Source organism: Gouania willdenowi, chromosome 15 (genome assembly GCF_900634775.1).
Source record: "Gouania willdenowi chromosome 15, fGouWil2.1, whole genome shotgun sequence".
NCBI lineage: Eukaryota > Metazoa > Chordata > Actinopteri > Blenniiformes > Gobiesocidae > Gouania > Gouania willdenowi.
Genome location: NC_041058.1, coordinates 22146000 through 22166772, shown reverse-complemented (window position 1 = coordinate 22166772; position 20773 = coordinate 22146000). Strand labels below are relative to the sequence as shown.

Genomic DNA, 20773 nt, shown 5'->3' with positions numbered 1-20773 from the left:
GCAAAACACAAACACTTTTAGTCAATAACAAAACAAAAAAATGTATGCAAAAGTTTTTTTTTTTTTTTTATAAATATCCATTATAATACTTATCCATGATTGCCACAAGTGTCAAACTCGAGGCACGGGGCCCAAATCCGACCCATTTAAACGTCCAATCTGGCCCGCAGGGTGGAGTCAGAATTTCTGAGAAAACATGAATCATTGTGTATATAATGTAGTTGTGGGTATCTCAGTAGCATTGCAAAGGGATGCAAAATATCTGACAAATTTTCATGGAAACACGCTATTGAAAAATAGAAACTTTTCATGGGAAAATCCAGCCCAATCCTTGAATTTGACAAAATTACCCCAAATTATAATATCGTCGCTACCTTTCACCTATTGCTTGGATCTTGTTGGTGCCTTATATACTACATACATCAAATCAATCTTTATTTATAAAAAAGCACTTTTCATACAATAAAATGCAGCTTAAAGTGCTTTTACAAAGGATAAAATATTATTCTAAAACCATAAAACATTATAAAAGATAATCCTAAAACTGTGAAAACAACATAAAAGAAAACAGTCCTAAAACTATAAAATCATTTTTAAAAAAAAAGTCCTAAAATGAATAAACAATTAAATGAACAGAAAGAACAGGCTCAAGACTGTTCTTAAAAATATGAACGTTCTCCGCAGCCCTGAGGTTCTCCGGCAGACTGTTCCACAGACGGAGGCCGTAAAACTGGAACAACGCCTCACTGGGTGTGCTTGTCCTGACTGTAGGATTATCAAAAAACCAGCGCCGGAGGACCTCAGGGTTCAAGGAGCCTCAAATGGTAAAAGTAGTTCTGAAAGATGAGAAGGCCTAAGACCATTTAGACATTTAAAGACCAGTAAAATAATCTATCCTGAAACACATGGGGAGCCAATGCAGCAATTTTAAAATGGGTGTAATGTGTTCCCGCCATATATAGAAAAAATAAAACGGGGCCTAAAATTTATCCCTGAGGCACACCACTTGTTGTTTTATGGACCTTAGAGGAGAAAATATCTAAACATACTATAAAAGTCCTGTCTGTGAGATAGGATAAAAACCATTTGTGAACAGCTTTAATATCAATTATACATGGAAATCCAAAGTAACACTTATGTTGAAATTGTTTGATTCCCCACCTCTGCGGCCCACATGAGATCGAACTTGTCTGTATTTGGCCCTTGAACTAAAATGAGTTTGAGACACTTGACTTAAAATGTAATTAACATTGACAACCTTTTGTTGCGAAAGGCTGGAGGCGGAAGTTGGTGTTTATGGCACTCTTGCATGGTCATCTGTACAGTAGGCTTTACACAATCAGGATTTTTAGGCCAATCATAGATCAGTGAGTTTAAAAAAGCGATCACTGATCATATGGGGCGACCGTGGCTCAGGTGGTAGTGGGTCGTGATCGAGAGGTTGGTGGTTCGATCCCAGTACCTGACTATGTGTTGAAGTGTCCTTGGGCAAGACACTGAACCCTAAGTTGCTCCCAGTGGTCGACTAGCGCCTTGCATGGCAGTCCTGTCCCACTGGTGTGTGAATGTGAGAGTGATTGGGTGAATGAGCTGATATGTAAAGCGCTTTGAGACTGCTTCAGTGTGGTGATAAAGCGCTAAATAAATCAAGTCCATTTACCATTTACCATATGAGTTCAGGTTGTTTTTTTTTTAGGTACCAACCTGATTAAAAATTCACGCAAAATCAAACGGTATCATTTTTCGGGACCTAAACGCAGCGTTGTGACTGTGAGGGAGTGGAAGAGTTGAAGAATTTCTATGCAGGACATGAACATATTTCTCGTCAGTGTGTGTGGGTGCGTGCGTGGCCCTTTAACTGCGAATGAATGCCCTTGTCACTCGACCAGTGTGCGGAGTGAGGGAGCGTGTGAATGGAGCAGATCGATTATAAGCTGTATGCTGTTTTTAGTGATTGGCAAAATAAACGTTGCAGCTGTTGAATTAAACTGGAGTCCCATGTCATACTCGATGACTGCTGTTAAGCGACTACAAGAGTTGTATTTGGAGGCAGAGCACACTGGAACTACGTGAAGCCTCCATTGCCATTAGGAGCAAATACATATTTACTGACTGTGGCATCGAAAAACCTGCTGTTATAGTCCGTATTCACAGGGGCACAGCGGGGATAAGGCGCACACACGCACGCCCTTGTGTGTCCATCACCACTGTCCGCGGAGTCGGTGTGTGCACAAATTGCGAGCGATCCGCTTTCGGTCAGCGCAGTCCGCCATGAGTCAGAAAGAGTGATATTAGACAGAATAAATAACTTATTAAAAACGATCTAAGGCAAGGCAAATTTATTTGTATAGCGCATTTCATACTCAAGGCAACTCAATGTGATTTACATGATAAAACATTCAATTGTTTAAAATCAATAAGAACATTTAAAATCATCAGTAAAATCATCATGACATCAACAACATGACTAAAAATCTCTCTCTCAATCATATGCAGTAGAGAAAAAAAGTGCTTTTGATTTAAAAATGTTCACATTGGATGCTGACTTCAGCTCTGCTGGCAGTTTGTTCCACTTCTTTGCAGCATAACAACTAAAAGCAGCATCACCATGTTTACTGTGAGCTCTGGGCTCCACTATCTGACCTGTGTCCATAGATCTGAGAGCCCTGCTGGGTTCATACCTGACTAACATGTCACTGATGTATTTTGGACCAAACCCATTCACAGATTTATACACCAGCAGGTGGAAAGAACAGACCCAATTCATCTGCAGTGTGGACGGAGTGTGTCTGCTCTGATCAGCTAAGATGCTGCTTGGTTGCATGTGTGAGCATCTCTGACCCTCTTACTGTCCTCACAACAGCGAGTGATGCATGCTTTCATGTCTAAAACATCAGAAAACTCTCCAATGTGGGACCAAGGCCACACGCATTCAATTTGCGATATAAACGATAGAGCGTTATATCGTACGATAGACATTTTTATATCATACAGCATGACACGAGAGTCGCTGAAGTCGCGTTCAGTGTGAACGCACCTTTAGACATTCAAGTAGTGCTGGGCGATATGGCCTTTTATAAATACCGCGATATTTTTAGGCCATGTCACGATACACGATATATATCTCGACATTTTGCATTACCCTTGAATTAACACTTTGATGCACAAAATCACACCAGTATGATGATTCTATATGTCTACATTAAAACATTCTTGATCATACTGCATTAATATATGCCAATTTTAAACTTTCATGCAAAAAAGGGGATATCACAACTAAGTCAAAGTTGACATAACTGTATTTATTAAACAGTGAGTGGCTCAAACATAAAATTGTCAACAGAAAGTGCACGTTCTGTGCAAAATTGTCACAGAGACATTTCAAAACAAGACATTAGTGCAGGATGCAACTCACATGGCATTTCAAAACACAAAATTAAAGTGCACTTTTTGTACATAATGCCACTACAATATTTTAAAACAAATAGTGCCCTTTTGTGCATGTTGTCATTAAGATGACATTTCAAAAAAAAAAAAAAAAAAAGTCCGCGAGTTTAACGGTATGGTCATTTTCAACACCGCACAGACTACAAGCTGCGATATATCGAGTATATTCGATATATCGCCCAGCCCTACATTGAAGCACTCGCTTCACGAGGAAAAATATTGTGGAAATGCGTGATAGTAGGGGATATAGCGCAATATTATGTTGCATGATTCTCGGATCGATTCAAATGCATCCATCGATTTTGTCTCCTCTTAATGTTCGTATATCAGTAATTCCACAAAGAGTTTGGACAATTGGTTGTTAAAATGCAGCTAACTAGGGCCCTATATAATCTGTTTTATTTTGTACCAAATTTTTTTAATTAATTTTTTTTAAAAGAAATTTTCATTAAAAATTTTTTTTTAGAGAATTTGTTTTTTTCTCATGTGTGGAAACAACATAAATAACAATAAAAAAAAACAAACAATGAAACTAAAATGTATATCAAAAAAAGTAATTTAATACAATTAAAAGGTAGAAATAAGTTGTACTGACATGGAATATTCTGACCGCTCCTTTTTAATTATTTATATGTCATATAAAGATATGAGAGCAGCATTAATGTCACCCAATTTCCCCTCAATGGTTTACTGAATCTGAGCAGGTTTAAGTTTTGATTAACTTAATTTAAATTAACCTCATTTAAATTATCCTGATGACATCATTCCAGACCAAAATGATTAGACAAAAACCAAAAGCAAGGATGCATCATTTCTTTCACCACTAGGGGCAAGAATATTTTACAGTATTAGAAGCCATCATTAGCCTATAACGTTTAAGACTCTACAATCTCTGGCATTGATGGTCTCGTGCACAACAACACACGACTTTATCCACAAATCTTTTTAGCACTGATGTGACACTCTGAGCAGGTGAAGCTGGTAAAAGCTGCTCACTTTTTCAGGGAGCACCACAGCGCTCGACGAGAAACGTGCAAAGTTTCACCGCATTAAAGTTAAGCGGGCATTGGTGGGCTCAATATTTAGCAGTTGTTGATGAGTTGCATAGTTTTTTTTTTTTTGGCTGTTTGGACGGTGTTTGGAGTGGCAGGACGGGAGGGTGGCGGGCGGTGCACCTAATGAGTGGTCCCCGGTAATTCTGAACGATTAATCCGAATCGCATCGATACTGAGGTTTTTACTGCTGCGATACTGCGTCTCCATCATTTGAGTGATATATACTGTATGTTCGCCATTCAGAATTGCCAATCAGAGATGGTTACAGGACACACACTTGTATGCGCTGCAGCAAATCTCAGAGTGCACTAACAACTACACTAGGGCCCTATAAAATCCACGTCAACAGAATCACGGAATCAACCAATGAAAAAGAAATCTACTGTTGACCGTGAAAATGGACAGAACCACGTTGAAACACCGTCACTGTGATGCAAATTACTTTTTTTATGCAGAAATGTTCCCCCCATTCTCATCCTGGCCACTTCAAACACCATCTAAGCCATCTATAAAACCGTCTAAACTACGCAAATCATCACTGACTCCTAAATCAGAGCCAACCAGTGCCCGCTTAACTTTAACGTGTTCATAAAGCCCCGTCTGTTTCTCTTATAGCACTGCTGTGCTCCATTAAAACAGCAGCAGCTTTAATTACCTTTACCTGCTCAAAGTGTTTAAACATTTCATCAAGTTGTTCTGTTGTTGTGGATGAGACTATTGATGCTAGGATTGTAGTCTTAAACATCGTAGGTTAATGATAACTTCTAATTCGTCCGTTAATTATCCTAATGATCATTCCAGACCGTAATGATTAAACAAAAACAAATTGACGCAAGGATGTATCAGTTATTTCACCACTAGGGGCCAGCGTATTTTACAGTATTAGAAGCTATCAAGTTATCATTAACCTACCATGGTTAAGACTCTACAATCCCTGGCATTGATGGTCTCGTCCACAACAACAGACACAGATCTTCTGTAGCACTAATGAGATGTTGCTCAAACACTTTGAGCAGGTGAAGCTGATGAAAGCTAATCATGTTTTCACAGGCACAATAAAGTTAAGCGGTAACTGGTGGCTACGTTTTAGGAGTGAGTGATGAGTTGTTTAGTTTTTTGGCAGTTTAGACTGTTTCTGGTGGTTTAGATGGTGTTTGAAGCCGCCAGGATGGGAGGGGAGCGAGGAGTGCACCTAATGAGCAGTCCCTGGAAACATTTTCCCATTTAAAAAAAAAAAAAAAAAAAAACCGTTGTGGGCTTCACAGTGACTGCGTTTCATCCCGATTCTGTCTATTTCGTTCAACAGTGGATTCCGTTTACATTGGTCGATTCCGTGATTCCGTCTACATTTTCGTTAACGTGGATTTCATAGGGACCTATCTAAGTCATTTTTGTCTTTAACCTCGTAGATTGAAATTGACCCATTATAGTGCAGCAGATTAGTAAAAAATCATTCACTTTGGTATAAAAGCATGAAATTTGGCACAGATACTCTCTAAGGGTCATTATTTTTGAAAAAAGGTGCTGGTCGCTCAAAAATTCAATATGACGGCCGCTGGTGCCACAGTTTTTTACAAAATAACTAATTTTTTGCACCGCGGTTGAGTGTTTCTCCTCTAGCGGCTCTTCCCGTGAGGGATGCACATATTTGGACTCTGGAGGACCAGACCTTTTCAAAGACACCTCAGACCAGATCGGACCAATTCCAATTTTTGATTTTTCCCAAGTTTCTTGAGACGATTGAGTGTTTCGCCTCTAGTGGGTACAGTCCTGACTCTGCTATTCTTTTGAAATATACCATTAAGCTGCTGCACTACACACTGACCACTCCCTCTCCTCTCTTTCTTTGGTAAAATACTTAGAAGATGCTCTAACCTCTCCAAACAGGAGTGATCTTAAATCCCTGTCCACTGACTAAGCAAATCATCCTCTGTATGTGCCGATTAGTAAAGGTCACAGTGATCATCCACTTAAACGAGCTGTGAAAAATAACTTCCCCCTGCTGGCGAAATGTGTAACTTTAGTACAGTGAATGCATCCTAAAGTATACTCAAGTATTTCTTGAGTAGTATGACTGACACTGAAAGTTAAACACATCAGAATAGTTGGAGTTTATCTTTATTATGTTTCTTTAGGTTTGGTATAACAGTGTGTGACGTTAACTCCCATGGCCTTCACTTGCCTTGGGTACTGGATTTTTTTTTTTTTTTTTTTTTTTTAATGCTGATAGCACCGGCTGTTATTTTTAGACTGCCTGGTCATTGCTGGTTCTTAGAGGACATCATTTCATCCTGTCCTTTCACCCACACAGCTGTCGTCTACCAGATATTAAACCATTTTTCAACTTCTTCACACGTTTGGACGGTAAGCAAAAAAAAATCTGCCCCATTGGTACAGATTTCGAGCCACCAGTATCAATGGCTTCAAAGCGACACAACACAATGTACGCCCAGTTCATATCGGGAAAGACGAGAGAAAAACGATTTTGCCTAAATAGTTATTAAATGCCATTGTTCCCATTTCCCTTTTTTCTTTCTCTAACATTGTGGGAGTGAAACACGTTTGTTCTGTGCAGATGCAGTAGTGGTCACTGATTACAGATGCCTTTATAACATTATCAGGAAACATAAAGATACATAATGGTCTTCTATCTGTCTGGACCCATTAGGATGTCCTGCCTTGTAAAACAATGGGGTCTTTAATCTGAGGCGCTTGGGTTACAGCATTAGCTTTGGGTATGTTTGACATGATCACTATGGCTTCTATATTTCTATATCATGTTATATCCATATACAAGGATTAGATTCACAGTTAGAATGCTCCTTAGGGGACCGTGTTTGACAATGTCCCCCTGTACGACTTTCAGATGTTTCCCACATCTCCACACTGCCAACTCGCTACTAAGCTTCTGTCACTATGATTATCTTACTGGAGCACAGATTGAAATGCGTTTGCAATCAATGTAAAGAAAAGTTTATCGGTATTGGTCTGAAAAAGCTGGAGTTATTGTAGTCATATGGTTAAATGGTAAATGGACTTGATTTTATATAGCGCTTTATCACACACATTGAAGCAGTCTCAAAGCGCTTTACATATCAGCTCATTCACCCAATCACTCTTCACATTCACACACTAGTGGGACAGGACTGCCATGCAAGGCGCTAGTCGACCACTGGGAGCAACTTTGGGTTCAGTGTCTTGCCCAAGGACACTTCGACACATAGTCAGGTACTGGGATCAAACCCCCAACCTCTCGATCAGGAGACGACCAACTACCACCTGAGCCACGGTCGCCCATATCTTGGTTATTGTTTCATTAGTCCAAAGCAGAGCTCTGAAATATACAGCCTGCGGTCCAAACCTAGGCTGTAATAGAAACCAGTTGGCTGCCAACTTTGGTTGTTTAGTCGACCAATTGGTCAATGACGTTGTGGTCGACCAAGATTTTGATTGGTCGACCAGCAATGGTATCAGTTTCGATACCGTTAAAAAATATGCAATGCACTTATATAGGTGATAAGGATTAAATATCAATATAATGTATTTAATATCTAAACAATGATTCTATGTCCAGCAGCAGCTCTGAGTACGTGCTGCGCTGCAACAAAAAAAGTGTTGCGCTTCAGCTGTGTGCCCTAGAAACCAGGTTGTACCTTGTGGTGGCTTTGCAATGTATAAAAGTTAGAAGACACGATAATGTAAAATTTATAAAATAAGAGCCCAACATTAAATGCATCTAGACCAGTGGTTCTTGAACTTTTTGTCCCAAGTCCCCCCTTTGTTCGACTACATTTTGCTTAGAATACTATAAAAAAACAACTATAGCGCATTATGATGAATGAATAAGCGATAAAACACACATTTTAAAAGAATTTAATTTGTAAATAAGTGGAATGAAACAGTATTTAGTGGCTCCTGAATAGATTTATTTCTATAGTTTGATCATTTCTGGTCATCTCCAGCCACACCACTTGTATTTTCAGTTTTTTTTATTAGCTAGAAAGATCACTTCCATCATATTATGATTATCATTTTTAAATAAAATAGTTATAAAACCCCCCTATTTTTTTAATGCTTTAATTTGTTTATTTTCCACTCTGAAGTACCCCCTGTAGTGCATCGTCTACCCCTTGAGGTACTTTTTTCCAATCTTTCGTTTGGGTATGAGTTTTACTTGATTTTTGTATCTAAAAATTCAAAACCGTTTACTTTATTATGTAGGCTACAGGACTGTGTAGAAATATCTTAACTTCATATAAAATGCCTGGAAGCAAAAGCCAAACCAGACAAACATGGAGCCACATCCATTCTTGCTTCCTTTCTTTAGTGTTCTGATACATTTTTGATGTTGTTGGCTCGTTTTATCGTTTCATCATCTCACAGACTCTCCAGACGTGCTTTCGTGAGGAAGTTGACCGTTGACCTAAATCTTAAAGCTAGATGGAGTAAGTAGACTGAAGGAAGTCATGTGATGGTGCTGGTCTTCTGAGAGCTGTAGGCTGCTGTACATAATGCTATAGGCTGTGTGAGCTGCACGTTCCTTCAGCCTGCAGCACACAGAACCTTGCATGCTGCAGTGTTCCGGCTCATTGTCTGACTGTCACACAGTTAATTATGAATAGTCTGATAAAGCTAAGATTTTATTTCTGTTGTCACAGGAGCCAACCTGCCTATAGCTGCTTCATAATGCACCACAGCATTGTACTGTGCCTCATTTTTTATGACTCACCACTAACTGTGTTAGTGGTGAGTCTAACTGTGTTAGTGGTGAGTTAGCAAAAGTGTGGTTTCACATCCACCACTTGTATATGTGATGTTCTCTCTTGAGTTGCCATTCTGTAACTGTCTCCACACTTGGCTGTGGTCCAATTGGATCCTTGAGAAAAAAGTCTTTTTTTTTTTTTACTATTAGCAGCTGTAGAGTTAAAGACGGGCAGGATTTATGATGCTAATAACAAACATGACTTTAAGAGCTATGTGCACTTAAGAGACACTTATTTGGGGAGGGGCGTTCTATTCTGAATAGTGGTGTGAAACAGTTTTTTTTTTTAAATTTCAATAAACCTCCTAATGATTAAGGCTGAATTTATGAAGAGAGAGTGTAGAGCATTTCTTTTGATCAAGTTTTACTCGGGACACATTTGAAAAAGTTAATCTGGGCAGGAAATTTGACTGTTATGGCAAAGCTAAAGTCAATGACAAAAAAAAATAAAAAATAAACATTTTCAATCAGACATTCGTAAAATACAATTGATTTCTTTATTAAAGAAAAACCTGTGGTAGATGCTGAGCGTTCGTAGTTGCTTTAACCAAACACAGCATCTTGGGTTTTTCACAAGATGGAATATTCAATTTGGAAGCAATTCGTCAACTAAATCGGTTACAGAATGAGTCAATGTATTTATTTGTGTTGGCGGAGCAGTCGGTCTGATTTTTGCTTATCAGCATGCACTCAGCCCTTACTTGAACTATTTAACCGATGTCTGGGTACAAAAAGAAGCATGGCGCAGACTGTGAAGTCTCTTTAATACTTTTTTATAGCAACACATCGTGCAGCTGCATCCTAAAAGTAGGAACTATTTGAAGCAGCGGACCTCTTAAAGCTGCAGTATGTAGAATCATGAGACTTGTATAGAAATAACCACGCTCACCCTCCCCTCCCGCAAAACTGTGGAGCTAAGATGATTAAAGCTAACTAAGCTAACCCACCGACACATAAGACTTGGCTAAGAGCTAATGCTAACCACTTAATGAAAGGAAGAGACTAGTAAAAAGTCCACGTCTTACTGTCATTGAACCACAAAGGGCCACAACTTTATTAAGGGTCAGATTTAACACTTTTATGGAAAGATAAAAGCTAACATATCACACGTTGTGTGAAATAAATTTTGGCATAAAACTATCATTGCTATTAATCCTTCCTCACTTTTGAATTGAATATTTTTAATTATATTTCACGTTTTCACAGACAAAGCTGGCCCCATTAGACGGTAATGTAAATATTGTGATTATTACACCAGATTGTCCCATTAGTACTGCTCTCAGTATATTAATGATTAAATCATTAAGCTTGATCTGTTTTAATTATAGCAAAACAGTGAGATATTTACCAACCATAACTTTATCTAACTCATTATCAGATATAAAATAAACTAGATTCAGCAGCAGTAAAAACACTATTGTAGTTATTTTTGCTTTTCATGTGCTTATTATTTTTTTTAGAAAATGATTTCATTATAAATGAGAAAATTAATACAATAACACTAATTGGGTGACCCATGTTTCATAAAATATCAGCCCATGAGGTCTTTGAGTCAGCAGCTATTGTAGCATTTAAAAAAAAATGATATTACTGAAACAGATTCTAGTGTCGATGTACTCCATTTATTTTGTGTTTATATGGAATCTGTTTACACTTCAAGTTGGGAATTGTTTTATTTTTATTGTCATAATTTGACACAAGCCAAATTTAAAAGATTGTTTGCATTATAGAGCAAATAATTGTGCGATTTGTCATCCGATTAAGTGTTTCAATAGTCAATGACTAGTCGACTATTGAAATAGTCCTTAGTTGCAGCCCTGTACTTGATACTGTTGCTTTGCCGTGTAAGCGTTGTCCATTACGCTATGATGGGAACTTCTGCTGGAATGTCCACCAGTGCACTTTTTCTATCGATTGTACCTGAACACACATTGACTTCAGTCGAGCAGCCAATGCTAATGCCCAAAACAGCTCGTGGAGCACTCTGTAGAAAGATCTCTGATTGGCTGAAATCTAGCGTCACTTTGAATTACAGTACAATAGGCTCAAAGGTGATTATGGAATTTTGACCAAATTAAGCCAAAAAAATGCACATACTGCAGCTTCAAAGGGTAAGTTATGGAATACAAATCAATCAAGAAGCATAGAAAATATATTTTATGCGATAATGCTATTAAATGAACGAAAATGGATGGATTAATTGTTTGTTTTGAAGAATAATTTACTGCAGTTCTAGTTGAATTCAAACAGTTAATGGACACTAGGCCACATGTGGCCCACAGGCCGCCATTTGAACAGCTCATTTGTTGAGTATCTTAAATTTAATTTAGATTTTAATTAGGGCCTTCACTTGAATGTGTTAATTGTGGTTAATTAATTACAGGAAAAAATAACGCGCTAAAAAAATTAATCCGTTAATCGCTTCTTTTTTTTTTTTTTTTTTTTTTTTTTTTTTTTTTAAGAACTCCAAACAGCGCAGAACTTCCCTCATTTTAAGAGTTTCCTGTGTAATATGTAATATTAATAGTAATATATATAATAATACTGATGCGCAGACTGCAATAACAAGATGGGAGACTGCTGAGCTTCATTTGTGTTCATTTTAGTTTATAAACCCCCGGATGGAAAACTAAAGCCTAGTTGTGTGCAAATTGTGCAAGAAAGAGTTTGCCGATCACAATAGCTTTTGTAGCCCCCGCTACCACCTCAATGCTAAACATGTAGCAGCTAGCGCGGACACTCGGACAGTGCTAGCTGCAACATGCTAAGAGCGTGCCATGACTGACAAATGAACAAACTCACTGGATCAATATTATTTTGTGAAGGAGAGAAAAAGCAACAAGTTTGGTGTCAAAGCGTTTTTACAGTTTATGATGTGCTAACTTATAGCACTACTTATGATGTTTTATTACCAGCGTGAAGCGCAGAGCGGAAGGTTGTGTTTTACCCTGCGTTTACTTGCAAAGTTATGAACGGATTTGGACAAAATTTTCAGGAAATGTTGATGTTCTGGCTACCAAAAGCCAAGAGCCTGCTACTTAAAGCGCGGTGACTTATGGGTAAGCACGGTGGCTTATGGGAATTGTAGTCGTGGTAGGGAATGTGTGTCCCGCCCGGTGCTCATGCTATACTTGGCGGAAGTCTGTGCTCTCCGAATTCTCTAGTTTCATTTATATTTTTTATTGACAAAAGTACACATCAATATGACAGGTAGGTAGCCCTTGGGACTAGTCTCAAATACTACGTCTGCATTTGTTCAAGTCTGTTAAAAACAATAAATGACTTTATATAGCCACTTTTTTATATATTCATGTTTTGATTTCCCATAATAACTTGATTTTAAATGAAAATACCTCAAGTTGAGGGCATTTCTCAGCAATTTTTAGGTGTGATTAAAAGAGATTACCTAGATTAATTAATTACAGAGCACTATTAATTAATCTCACATTTTTTCTTAATCTCTTCACAGCACTAATTTGAATGCAAAGTTTAAAAATTATATTCTGTTGTTTCTGTTGCTCACACATTCACTATTATAGAATGAGTTGGCCTGGCTGTCACGCAGTCGTGGAAAAGGCCGTTCTCAGTATTAATTTAGTGCAACACACTAAGTTCAGTGAAGAAGTTCTTTCTCAGCTGAGGTTATGAAATTAACCTGTGTGTACATGTCTTTATCCTCCAGCATCTAAGAGGAACACACAGCTGTCATTTTCACACGGTTTCCTTCAGAACTTTTGACACAATTCAAAACCGTACTTGTGTTTCCACTGAAACATGTGGAGAGTATAACTACTGTTGTGTACATTCTTTTATTATCCTCAGCTTACCATAGAGGGAAAAACAAAGCTAGAGAGTAAACTCGAGCTTGAAATTAAATAGGGATTTCCTCTGAGAGAGCACCTCTCGAGGCTATCCTGGGACAGGACCCATACTGTCTCAGTTCCCACACTCCTCTGTGCTACAGTGTCACCAGCCCAACTGTTTGTACTTTGTTTGGATAAGCATCTTCTCTGTGAAGTGAGCAGGCCCCCTGCAGCTTTCCCGCTTTGCTCCACCCCATTTCATGGCTCAGATCAACCATGTGAAGTATGATGAACCGAGATAATCACAATGATTAGTGCGTCTCTGCAAGGTTTATATTGTCACTTCCATTGGTGTCAATCAGTCAGCTGTCAGTCGGTCCTCACTAATATGACAGCTGATGTTACACCGTTAAGATTAATTACTTTGTTGGATTAAACATTGCGTTAAGCAGCTAGCGTGAAGTTGTAAGCACTGTTGTGAAACCTTGTTGTAAAACTGTAAATAATGGTGTAGTACATGCATCCAAAACTATCGTGTGTAAATAAATATATAGGATACACACAAAGATTCATATGTTGAAGAAATTCCATTGAAATGACTTTGTATTTATACTCATGATAAACATCAGTATAAACAGAAGCATATTTTGAAAATGAATCATATTTCTTAAACTTGAACTTAGGGCAGAATCAAGAAATAAGACTCAATAGTCAACAGTGACACAACAGCTGTTAGGGTAACTGCAGCCATCATCGGGAATGACGCTGAACACATGTCAAATGACGCATTCAGCGTCATTCGAAGATGATCAAATATTGCCTTAAGTTCCTTCAACTATTAAATCCGAACTTGCTTTTAGGTTAAGGTGCCTAAATGAAAACATTGTCTTCCTTTGGTCTCACTGACAGTCCCGGTGCTAACATTGGTGACCTCCTCAGTGTTCCCCTTACGGAAATACCAGTCAGACCTTGAAGCTGTTTTAGTGGAATGTAAACAAACAACATTAGGAGCAAGGTCAGCCTCCTAATGAGGGCAACAGAAGAACGCGGAACAGTACCGGTAAGTGGTTGTAAGACAGCAAGCTAGGATAGATATGAAGGTCAGGGGACTCGGCACCAACATCCTCTTCTAGTGTGTATCATCATTTTAGAGACTTTGGACCATTACCTGAATGGCTCTGCCTTTACCCCCCTCGTCCCTCCCCTCTGTGCTCCCTTTCACTCACATGCATTCGCACGTTTGCTGTAGAAGAGGAGCTCAGCTCATCGCTTGTATTGTGTAGAAACGTCGTTGTCTCATGTCTCATTCAGCAGTAAGTAAATAATACATTTTACCATTATATATGTGAAAAAAATGTGACTAAAAACTCTGTTTTAACTCTGTCAGCAGTGACGCGTTTTCAGTGTGAGCTTGTGCATGCTAGGGATCAAGAACGAGCAGGGAGACCTGATTGGTTAAAAAAAAAGTTTGTTTTTTTTCCATTGGTCAAAGTTATTACAGATTTACAGCTGCTATAGATGACAGATTTTCTTCGTTTCTTTTTCAGAGCACATAAAATCTTAATTTCTGTCAGGACATAAAGACAATTTCAACCAATGACTTGAAAAGTGTATCTAGAGAAAATCGCCTACCATAGCTTTAATATACAGTGTGATCTGATGTGCCAAATGGTGCACAGCCATGTAAATTTAGCAAAATGGCCTGATTGATGGTGGACTAGTGATGAACCCCAATATTTTTATGTTTTTATAATAATTGTTGTGACCTTCAAAGTTCCTACCCCCAAATATCACCTGTACATACCCTCTGCCTTATAGATAATGTCCTCCTCTCACTCACAGGAATACAGAACAGCAATGACCTCAACTCATAACAGGGCTTGGACAATTTGATATGATTGCTGCAGTCCTCATTTATAATTAAAACGGTTGTAAGCCTAGCAAGTGTTTTTTTTTTTTTTTTTTTTTTTTCCTAAATGTCATTGAGCACTTAAATACTTTTAAATGATAGTTCAACCAAATTTAGCCTTAGTTACATCCCTGTTTGGGATAAATGGCAACTACATTTGTTTTTTGGGAATAAGGATTATCTTCTGGAATGTTTAAAGAGCTTAGTGGGAACATATAGGTTGCAGCATTGACATACCTTTTGTGCTGGACAAAAGCAAGACTTAAACGGTAGTTTTTATGTGAAGAGATCCTTTACTGTTTTTTACAAATGTGGCCTAAAACCTTTGAAATGTCCTTATTAGAAGATCTATGCCTAACAAACCAATTTTTTTGCACAGTATTCGTTTTATAAACGTTTAAAAATGGGACTGGTTTACCGTTTGAGAGTCTGTTGTGACGTCATTAATGATGCCAATCGCCCCTTTCAGTCCATTGAGCTTTTTCAGTCAAAATTACAACTTGTGCTGCTTTGGGTTGCTCTAAAAATCAGTAAAAGTAATTAAAAAAAAAGTTGATGCAAACCTCTTTTGTTTACTGAAATTTGATAAACAAAATTTGTATTCCAAAAAAAAACTGCGACCGCAGGAGGCGACAGTTCCAATTCTGTTGTTTCATAGACGGCATCAAGAAGAGAAAATCCTGACTTAAACCATACCTTAAACCATTTCTGACAAGAACACCAGTTATTTGCAGCAGACAGATTCAACTTGGGTCGGCATTAATGAGCAGCAGTGGATCCCGGTTGCCTATATTTACATGCACGGAGCTCATCTTCATGCCATCTACGAAACAGCAGTTGGCTAAAAATGTTTAGTCTGAATCATAAAAAAATTGGTAACCACCCGACTAAGCATTTACCCCATAATTATTAAAGTTTATATTTAAATGGATCACATTATGCTTTCCAACAACAGCTAGGTTACACGGCAACACAAACATTGATTGACCTAAAGTAGAACGGTGTCAAAGGTCTGTGTATCTAGAGTGCCATCTGACAAGATGTTTGCTAAAGAGTTGGGAACATGAAGCACAGGCATGTTTTTCGTGTAACTGCAATCAGATGTGTCCAATGAAGGTTAGCTTAGTTATCCCCGTTCTTCTGTTAAAGGAAATGAAACATGAAACTCCCCCTCGTCCCAGTTTCTGCAAAGTGCCGAGGCATTCACACCTCTACTCTACATCTGAATCCAGCGCACGTGCTCTAAGCAGCGACTGTTTACCCATCTCCAGCCTTGCAGCGTTGGTGTAGCAGTTAAGAGTGGGAGGGGGTGGGGTGACACAGGCAAGGATCAGCCAACCTTCCTCACGCACCGCACGTAGCACAACCATTAAAGCACTTCGCCCGCTGGAGGGAGGCCAAGAGTCAAAGTTTACTGCAGGTCACTCTTTTCCCCTTTACGCCGGTCTCATCTTTCTGTTTCCTTTTTTTCTAAAACCTAAAAAGGCACGTGCACACTCTCACAAATGCACAGAGAATCATGCAAATGTGTCTCACTAACAAAAAGCCTATTGTTGGTTGATATGCCCCACACCCAACAGCTGTTTCTTCTAAAAACCCCACCTTCAGCCTCTTACTTTTCTCTGTCTTTTTTTTTTTTTTTTTTTTTTAAATAAATGAAGCGTACCTATGGGCATGTAACCATACCAACCATCTTGGCTTGGAGATCAGACTTTGCAACATTGAAGGGAAGACCCTGATACAGTGCATTTCAGGGGCAACCTGCATCCCTCAGAAGTTGAAAGCACAGTGTCTAATGACGCAGGCGGTGGTTGTGTGACACGTAACTAAATACGTTTGTGTGACGTAGGGTGGGTTTGTTTTTTTCATGTCACTGAGGAGGTTGGCACGATATATATTTTAAGCACAATTACCAAAAAGAACTGCCAAACAAACTTGTATCCAATAATGGAATATACCGGTACTTGCAAGATATCCCGTCTTTTGTCTTCAGCAAGGTTAGCTTTAGCTTTTTAGAGCTTATAGGAATCATTTGGTTTAAGTTAAAAGTGAAGGCAAGAATGTGGATAAACTTGCCTTTTGTGTGTTGTATAGCTGCTTAGTCACTGCTTTAAATGAAGCACAAGGCTTGGCTCTTTTTTTACGTTGAAAAGTCACAGTTCAAAGTTCTTACCAACACGTTTTCTTACATTTCCCAAACCAGTGTACGAGTCATCACTTGTGTGTTTTGTTCCTGAGAGGTTTCTGTTCCCTATCAGTACGCTCATTTGATGTTTACAACAAACGTTTACAAGAGCTCATACGGGTTCATGGGCAACACTCAAGGAGATTATGAGTCCTAGAGCAGGAAGAGGTGAGGAGAAACTGACACGTGGAACAGTTTCTCCGGTTTATTTGTTGTGCTTATAAGTTTATATTGGGGCCCCGTGGGTGGGTGTGATTATCAGAACTGATTCTGGTTAATCATCTTCTCAATGATTGACAACTGTGACTCATACAACTCACAGGGTCGCTCATGTAGCGTCAGGTACTCGAGGAATTTTCACTTTTGAAATCCGGACTGACGGTTTGAAGGTTTACATTGGTTTCTTTCTTTGCTGCGCATCATACAGCCAATGATCTCTTCATTATTTTAAATAGTAGATTAGTGCCTTTGTATTGGCAGTCAAATTATCAATTCACCAGGGGCCTCATTTATAAAACATTAAGTAGAATCTACACTAAAAAAATCTTAGAATGTGCTATGCCAAAACATTTGTAATTGGTAACGATTATTTCTATAGCACCTTCCACAGACAAAAAGCCACAAAGTGCTTCGCTACACAGTTTAAAAGCAAAAACAGTACAAACAGTATAAAAGGCAATGACAACATAAAGTCATAGAAGCCCAACAATGGCTAATTAAGAGCTTGAACAAATAAAAATGTCTTAAGTTGGCTTTTAAAGGTGTAGACAGTCAATAAAATTGTGCGGCGCTCACCTGCATGCACTTTTAGCTTTATCAATCACAGCCCAGCTAGAAGTTGGTGCCGGTGAATTCCCTTCATATGCCACCCTCGCCACACCCACATTCTACCAATGGTCAAAGCAAAAGAGCTCATGAATGGTTTTTGAATCTAACATGCTGCTGACCAGTGGGATTCTACGATTGTTCATTGCGGAAGTGACAAGGACAATTCATTTCAGAACAAGAAGAGAACATTTATTTAGTGGTCACAGTAATGTAAAAATTTGAAAATAGATATTTACAGCAGTCGTCACTGTTGCGTAAAGCCGTTGGTGTGTTTCTGCTACAGGGCAAACCTGAGCACACACTGCTTCACGCCTTCGCAGGTGGAACTTAGCATTTCGGGAAGTTGTAAGGCCACAACCGAGAGCGCACAGCTTACCACCTCCATCCTGTGCAGGGTGGTGAAGCGTGCAGCGCGTCAAACGGCTTTCCACACTGCAGTCTGCTGCAGACACTGTATGTCAGGGTACATGGATCATGTGATGATGCCACCGTGTGCCGAGTTGGTCCGATTGTGTATTCACATTTTACAGTTCACACCACTTTCTAGCCCGGTTTTTTTTTCTGTGTGTTTTTTTTTTTATTTATTTATTTATTTTTTTTTTTTTTTTGTTGCATAAGCGAGCTTTATAAATGAGGCCCCAGCACACTACATGGCAACAGATTTGGACAAATGAAGGGAAACTGGTGGGGGGAAAAGCAGTTTCTCACCAGTTTGATAAGTTGTTGTCAAACTTTAGATTAGATTACATACAACTTTATTGATCCCTTTGAGTTGTTTTGACATCTGAGTCTGAGATACCCTCTACAATGTATTTCACATGAGCTTATTTTATAATATATACTATATATGTACATTACACCTACTCAATGACAATTAATTTTATCATATTATAGATGTGACTTAAAGCTATAATACTTATGATTCAACTACTGTAAATGTCTCATTGTAATTTTATTTATTTGAATAAATAATTTTCTTCATAATTTCAATACATTTATGTACACACTTCAAATGTGTACATATAGATTAGGTTTATGTTCCTGAATTAAAACTTTAGAATGTCTCGCTCTTTCTCTGTAGGCAATGGTGGCATGTTATCCTGGGAAAGGGACAGGCTACGTGCGCCACGTGGATAACCCAAACGGCGATGGACGGTGCGTCACATGCATATATTACCTTAATAAGGATTGGAATGCCAAGGTATGGTATCCAAAAAATATCTCTTGTGCTTGTGATGAGTATTGATCTAATGTTGATTTGCAATTGTTAGTAAAGTCACCATCAAACAATCTTGCATTATGACTTTTCACAAGAATTATTCAGACTATTAAATCCCAATACGGTGTACGGTGGAGATAATTGTGTCAAGCAACCTCGGGTTTCAGTAACTCCTCCCTGAATAGATTTAATAACTCCAGGAAATAGATATAAGATGTCGTCCTCCTTTCATTAGTCTGTTTGTTTGTTCCTCTCTAAACTGCTGTAATGTCCAACATCTGCATGAGTGACCTGGCAGGACAGGAACTCCCTTCTTCAGACTCTAACAATAAACAGGATGCAGGTACCTTTGGAAGCCACTTGGATACTTCATAACAGAAAGCCACCTGCAATTCCAAGGAACTGGTACACAAGTCAAGAGGAGGTCCTTTTTCAAATGTCCTCAAAACACTTGAACTCTGGATAAGGATTCAGTGGCAGAAAGCCACGACTTCATGCTACTATCATTAGCTACAGGGGCTGCGAATGATCCCAGCAGATCACCTTCCATGGAACAACCCGTCCTAGGAACTGAAGATAATATATCGTATTAAACTATTAAATGGTATCTCTTTGAATTTCAAGTTAAGATTTTGAAAAAAAATTTTTTTGTGGATGTTCAAGTTAATGAGTAATAACTAGAATCAAATAATTATTTCTGAAAGTAACTTTTATACACAACAAAATCAGTAGTTGTCATACTCATTATGATGAGTGTTATAAACTTTTACTTAATTCAATTAAATGTTGTGCAGTCCATGCCCACGTGTCTACATTTTCAGTTTGAGGGGTGACGGGAAGCATAGAAATTAATTGCTTTAAAAGTATCTTAAAACCACTTTTAACAAGTGTGGGAACAGTTTTTTTTTTTTTTTTTTTTTCTTCTTAAATGAGCATTCAGTAGACTTAAAAAACCTGGGAAAAATGCACTTTTAGTATTTTTTTTTTTTTTAAAAAATACATTTTGATCATTTTCTTTTTTCCCCCTCTAGCACCCAACTGCCCCCCCCGGTCCCCATTTTGAGAATCACTGCGCTAAGCTACTGTATAATTTTCTTTTGTTGCATTGACACTCGAGCATCTGTTTGTTGGAAGCCATGTTAACGTGAATAATTCCAATTCGTGATTTTGATTGGCTGATTTTTAGGCTATAGAATGTGGTTGCTTGGTAACAGGGGCTCGGTGAGGGAATGACGGTGCTTTGGAATGTTTAGGTTCACTTGTTCCACTAATTTAACCCTGACATTCCAGCTCTTTGGCTGCACATGTACCAAAATATCACAGAAACACAACTTTGTAGGTGAGACGTCTTCTTTCCAGCTTTAACCCCTCATTACCGAATAATTACTTACATTGTTTTCAGTTATTCTCAGGGTATGTGAACAGATTTTCGATTACTCCAAATTTGCAGCGACCAAAGTTTTCCTAGGAAGCCCCAAAGCTTTCCCATCTATTTCTTGATGGGGAAAGCACTTATAACACAATAATAATTGGCTGTGCCTTTATGAATATAAATAATTTGTTAA

At 38.5% G+C, this 20773-nt stretch overlaps 1 protein-coding gene across 2 annotated transcripts in view; it reads left to right on the top strand.

Annotated features, from left to right (window-relative positions):
• egln1a (egl-9 family hypoxia-inducible factor 1a) overlaps nucleotides 1–20773 on the top strand; it is a 31777-nt gene that overhangs the window by 941 nt on the left and 10063 nt on the right. Inside the window, exon 2 of one of the 2 annotated variants that reach the window (XM_028468986.1) lies at nucleotides 19071–19190. The exons of the other annotated variant lie outside the window; for it this stretch is intronic. Coding sequence (XP_028324787.1) covers nucleotides 19071–19190 — 120 coding nt within the window. The remainder of the gene's footprint in view (nucleotides 1–19070; nucleotides 19191–20773) is intronic. 2 annotated transcript variants of the gene reach the window in all.